The sequence below is a fragment of the Pieris rapae genome, chromosome 8, assembly GCF_905147795.1.
Source record: "Pieris rapae chromosome 8, ilPieRapa1.1, whole genome shotgun sequence".
Classification (NCBI taxonomy): domain Eukaryota; kingdom Metazoa; phylum Arthropoda; class Insecta; order Lepidoptera; family Pieridae; genus Pieris; species Pieris rapae.
The window spans coordinates 8,644,013-8,650,727 of NC_059516.1; the positions used below are offsets into that span (position 1 = coordinate 8,644,013).

General features: G+C 30.8%; 1 protein-coding gene across 1 annotated transcript; it reads left to right on the forward strand.

Moving 5' to 3' along the window:
* The first annotated feature begins 2,267 nt into the window (after positions 1-2,267).
* LOC110998790 (peroxidase) lies at positions 2,268-6,397 on the forward strand. The gene is made up of 5 exons (XM_022267575.2): positions 2,268-2,359; positions 3,169-3,309; positions 3,983-4,181; positions 5,628-5,733; positions 6,009-6,397. The coding sequence occupies exons 2-5, from the start codon at positions 3,193-3,195 to the stop codon at positions 6,181-6,183; spliced, it is 597 nt and encodes a 198-aa protein (XP_022123267.2). The 5' UTR covers positions 2,268-2,359; positions 3,169-3,192; the 3' UTR covers positions 6,184-6,397.
* The last annotated feature ends 318 nt before the right edge of the window (positions 6,398-6,715 follow it).

A 6,715-nucleotide genomic window follows, 5' to 3' on the forward strand; every position in this document is an offset into this window, starting at 1 on the left:
ATTAGACTTGTCTCTAATATATGGGGTTAAGGAAACATCTCAAGAAGGTCGGTCATATAAGGATGGTCTTCTCAAATCCAACAAGATGGGACATTATGAACTACCACTGAACAATACTGATTGCTTTACTGACAATGGCACCTGTTATAGGATTGGTATGTATCATGACTGTGGCTATAAGGGGAATGAATTTTCGAAGCAACTGAAAAATTACAATATATATCCCATTATTTTTTTATTATAAGTTTGATTTTCACGCGCCTATAATCTTAAATTATCTTCAAATAACCCAATACAAATAACAATACACAGTTATTAATTAATTATTTCAGAGCATTTTGAAGTCAAATATATTATTTTAAAGAATGTATCTTTTAAAGGTTTACCAAAAATCTCGCCACTGGATCTGCGTACGACCACCTTAGCTATATTCTTTTTAAGAGAACACAACCGTTTAGCGCGCGCACTTTCAAAACTCAACCCGTGCTGGAAGGATGACAGGCTTTTCAAAGTTGCGCGTCAAATCAATGTTGCTACGGTCTCAAATATCTTCATGTATGAGCTGATGCCTAGGATAATTGGTATTTACTATATATTATTTTACGTTTCTTTTGGATATTGATGGATCCAATATATTGTCTAAGTTTGTAATACGTCTATCATTAAGTATCTAGTTTTTATACATTCTATAATTTATAAAATATTAATTTAAAATAATTTGCTCCAGCTATTTAATTTAGCTGTAACTATTATAAGCAATGGATATTCAATCACTTAAAACGATCAAAAAAAGGTTCTTGCCTTTCACCTAGAGTGCTGGTCGCGATTCTGAACAGGCGGTAGAGTTGACAATTCAAAGTAATCATGTGATTCAACTGAATAAATGAATTTTGATTTTGTAATAGTTTTATACAACTTAGACTGACGCAATAAATATTAATTACGTTGTATTTTATATAAGCAGCCCATTTAGAACTGTCAGGGAACAAGAAGCAAACGAGTAGAAGCCTCACATCACCTCACAAAATGCCGGCAACTCACTTGCGAGCCCTTGAGAGTTTTGAGAGAGGCATTGAGTGTCCATGGCCGGCGGTTAACATCAGGTGACCCTTCTGCCCGTTTGCCTCCTGTTCTTTAAAAAAATTACCAGCCATGGACACTCTCAATTCAACATTTTATTCGTGATGATATATGATATATAAAAATACGCAGTAATATTAACATCTTTATTTTTACATAGGTTACAGAAATATGATAACTTACGATCTAATATCAAACTCCAATGAACACGTGACAACGTATGATGTAGAGAACCCACCAGGGGTCTATGCTGAATTCGATATAGCCTTGAGATTTTTTAACACATTTATGAGTTCCAAAATTGAGTAAGTATTCTTAGCATTCACTCCTTCCCAGTTTAATAAAAAATAATTGCAAACGTTCTCTAGAAATTAACATTCCCACATTGGGCTAACATGAATATTTTTGTTAGTTCAATGATATTGGTGCTATTAGATTTTAGAACATAAATTCGCTAGCTATGTGAAACCTTATAGTATAAATCCTGGGGTAGGATGATAACTAAGCAATATTGTGGTGTGGAAGACTAAACGATATTAATCACCTTTATTGTGGTTTATGTTTATGTTTTTTATTTGAGACCTACAAGGTTTATAACGATACTGGTATCTTTAAATATTTTTGTTAAAATATCAGCGGTGCAAAACACTCGTACAAAATAAATTAAAACAGTGAAATTTATGGAACCAAGAATGTTAATATTCTTGGTTCCATAAATAGTAGATATGAGTACTATACGCCAAATATTATAAAAAGTAACAAAGAAGAAATTAATTATTTTAGAAAAATATATAAAAAGATGCTTCACGAAAAACTTTCACATAAAATTCACACAAATATATATTGAGATCAATAAGTTTGTGACAATGACAATTGCTCATTATTTAAAAATTTTATACATACTGCAAAGCATTTTGGCAGGCATTTCTTGTTTAAATTGTCAGTCAACAACACCTAGGTTCGGCTAACTTTCTAAATTATACAATAAAACGGATATAATAGGAGTTAGAAAAATTGATCATCACTTCCAAAGGAAGGCCAACGAAAGAAAATTTAAATTTGGAATAGTAATAGAATAAACTTAAATCTGAATTTGAATTTGGAAACGTGATGTTGTTTTTTTTTTCACAGAAAATATAATGAAGCCTACGAGAAGGTCGGAGAGATAGAACTAAATAAAAGTTTCCTCTTACAAAGCCTGCTCGAAAACGAAACAAATTTCGAAGAGATCAATCGAGGAACCTTTTTACAAAGTGCTACAAATATCAACAACATCGAGGTTAGTTTAAATGAACATTTTAATGGGCCTTTTTATTTATTTATGTTGCGATATTTTTCCTTTCATATATTTATGTTAACAACACGATCGTTGACCATAAAATTTAATAAAGCGTTAATAGTAAAAATACTTATATTGGTTATAAATAGGGAATCAAAGGAATAAATTAAGTAAATAATGTGATCAGTACGAATAGAAAAGTAATTAAAATAATTTTAACAAAAACATTCATACATCGTTAAAGGTAAGCCATTCTGCTAAGTAATAATAATTTCATTGACTCTATGATTATAAAGATATACTAATATCGTCTTAAATGTTATTAAAAATGTGCTAATGAGTGATAAAAGACAATTTAATCTATGGTTAAATTTATCAAATGAAAAAGAAATATCAGCCAATGATTTAGAAACTTTTTGGCTAAAGTACTTCATTAACGTATTACAAACTTCGAATAGACATTGAAGCTATGTGATGTTTTGTCCTTGTCACTCTCATGTCTTCTTAATATAGTTTGACTGATCATAAGGTTTATGGTATGAATCCAGGGCGGAAATTATACGCTGTCAATAATTCTCTTGCGTAAATGAACAATCTTAATAGAGTCCTTGTCATGTCAGCCCGAAAACATTTTACTTTACAAAACATTTAATTACGCTAAAAGTAAGATTATAAGTTGTCCCTTTGAAAGTTTTCTATAATCTGTGTGTGTTTTTTTGGAATTACAAAATAAATACTCCTTAGTTTATGTTTGGTAAATAATAATGATATGACCGTTAAATATATGTATATTTATGTCCCTTTTGAAGTTTCCAAACGATGACCCGGTCTCTATGGATATTCAAAGCGGCAGAGATTTCGCTTTACGAGGATATAACGAGTACAGAGACTTCTGTGGATTGAGAATAGCGAAGGAGTTCGACGACTTAAGGGATATTATTGATGATGAGGTAATCCATATCCTTGTAAGGGTCTTACAGCATTCATTTGCAAAAGCAATGTGTATAAGTATAACAATAGTTTATTTTATAGGGATAATTGAAAACATACACGGCGCGGCGTACAATCGGTAAAGAGCCCCGTCTCAAACCCGTATGTTTATAATTTTTATGAACAAAAAAGTCTTAACATCACTTTATTCCCATAGTGCATATTTAGACAAAAGTGCCCACTGCATATTAAACATGGCAAAAACGTTGTCAAAGTTAGCAGTGTGTTAAACTGTTTCGTAATGTACTTTGGGTTTGTCTGCGTTGTTTCTGCTGTTGAATATAACATAATCGCAAGCAGATCATTAAATATTTATATATTATATTTACATCAAAAATGATATCTTAAGTTACCTCCTGTGTGTAAATTTAAAAAATCATATATTAAATTATACTCGTCTATGCAGACTACTGACTGTGTTTTTGTTATTATTGTTCCCAATTCTTTTGTTAAACCAAAAAGAAATGTGGCGATTAAAACGTATAGTAGAGTTTCTTTGCCTTTTCTCCTCTTTTACTTTACGTGTTTGATATAAGATAAAATGGTAGTAAACGTAAGTTTAGCTTAATTAGCTAATGTTATACTAAATTAAAACCCTAAAGAATAAATGATATTTTTTTCATTCATTTACAGATAGTTGAAGTCCTCAAAAAGGTTTACAAACACGTGAATGACGTAGACCTTCTGGTCGGGATATTGGCTGAGAATAATATTGATTCAACATACGTTGGTCCAACCTTATTTTGTATTATCGTGAAGCAACTACAAGTATTACGATTCTCAAATAGATTCTGGTTTGAAAGAGGAGACAATTATCATAGTTTCTCTCTAGGTAAGTAAAAAGTATAAAAATTATATCTCTACACTAACATACTACTACATACAGAATAAGCTTGATATATTTGATAGTGGGCTGATAAATTAAAAAAAATTGCTAACTGCATAACTGCTATTTCACTAATCTAAAATAAATACTCAAATTGAAAGGTGAACTGAATAATATTAAAAATAATTCAATACTGTGGGTCCTTCAAATGTTACATAATAATTTAAACAACATCGTATAAAACATATGCACTTTATGTATTTGAATATAAAGGTATACAGAAACACAAAGATTAAGTTAGTGCCTAAAAATCAATTTTAAAAATGCAGAAATATCTCTTATCCAGGTACGGAAAAACGTAATACAAAGTAAGGTCAAAAACATATTTTATTTTCCTATCGACAATTTTCCTAAATAACGTTCTGGCATATAAAAACAACATTTCATAAAATTTCCGGATAGTTGTATCAAAAAACAAATTGACGTCACAACAGACGAAATTCGCAAAGCGTGACGTTTTAAAACGTTCTGCAAATAGATTGCATTGATTAATTCAATAATTAAAACTGGAAAGTCAAACAGAGTTTCACAATCCTTATTCAAACACATTTACGCTCGGACCAATTTCCACTTCAGTTCACTGTTGCAATAATTTAAAACGAATGAAGCTAAAGTTAAATAAAATAAACCAATACTTAGCTGGAATAAAAACTGTCAACCTTTAACCGCAATCATTTCGTGAAATAATTTTAAATGTCGTCTATTGTATTTTTTTTAGATTAAGAAATCTAAAAAGATTAAAAACATACCTCAGTTTTAAAGTGAAGATTGAGGCTACATTGATATTAGAATCGTTGTTGTAATTGTTTTATCTTTTGTGTATGTACTGTAAGTGGCTGTGTTTACATTTGTCTGCCTATTATTGTATAAATTTTCATTCTAGTTGTGTTACTCATTCTTTTTTTTAAAAATGCCGTATAAATGTGAAACAATTTAAGTACACTTCCATAATTATGAAAAAAAAAAATGTGAGGTGTCGGTACACAATCTTGGCTTTTTGCGTCGAAAAATTGAAATTGAAAAGAATTTATGGTATACATACAAGATAACCATATACATAATTAAATATAATAAAAAAATTCTGCGGCTTTACCAATAACGCGGGTAATACGCACACCAACAAATACGCAGGCATAAAGTTGCTGAAACAAGAATGTGATTTATTTATCAAAAAGGAACAGGGTACAGAATAGTATCAAACATACAATTGGAAATCCTTAAAAATAAGAAACAAATATATAAAGTAATTATATATGGCCGTAGTGTGCCATTGTTTACACCAACGCGAGTCTGTCGCGTAACAATTATTATTTATTAACTAATTCCTATACCGTCTATTATGCCGTACAATAACGACTGATAGGGTGACATTAACAAATTCTATTTTTTCAGCTCAATTAAGTGAAATAAGGAAAACGAGCATGGCTCGGCTCGCCTGTGACAATGCAGAGGGCATCAAATATATACAACCAATTGCTTTACTGAGTACTTCTCACTGGTAGGTATTCCTCATTGATATGAGTTTGATACGATGACCTACTATTATAGTGGACACACCCCCACATTAGGATTTCAAACATTGTTAAAAATGTAAATTTATAAGCATTTTTTTTTAACTTCCAAAGTTATTTTCAAATATATTTTGTGTGTGTGAAATTTAATGTCTTATTTTTATCGTATTTTCAAGCGGGGATGTTGTTTTACTTAGTAAGTTTACTTTTAGAATTCATTAATAAATAATATTAAAATATAGCTCTAAAAATATCTTTACAGGAATGCACCAGTCCCGTGTTCCCATATCCCGGGACTTGAATTATCGAAATGGCGGGACGCGAGCTGCAAAGAGAACGTTCCCACTAAAAGCGAAAAACAGGATTCTAACCAATATCACTTTCCGCAATACTCGTCGTTCATAAATGATATTTTATCGTCCATGCATTTACGATAATTTGAAATTATTTTGACTATATAGTTATAAAGGTAATTCTTTGTTTATTTAAAATATATGAAACTAGCTTCCATCGAATTTCATTTTGGTTTGGATTTTGGTTCTAAGTTTTCGCACATTACGGATGTGTATTAAATGCACACTTAAACATAAAATCCATTGCTATAAAGCTGGTGATCGAACCCAGGACACACTGGGGAACACTTGACCAACACTGATCTATTTAAACCTCTTAATAAATTTATATAAAACTTGAAGCACAGAAATTCTTATTTTACTTTCTAAGAAATGTAATTTAACATCAGGGAACATTAATTTAGTGTCCTCAGAAATACTTGTACGTAAGTTTTTCTAAGTAAGAATAGTTAATCAAACGTTGGACTAACAGAGCGGGGAACTTTCTCGAGAACTCATTCGCGGTAATAAAATAAATTAAGAAAAAAGCTAAAAGTAGGTAGTGCAACAGACCTCATTTATTCAACGCGGGAATTGGAGTAATTTCCAGAAGGAAAATTAAAACGAAACGAGCTTA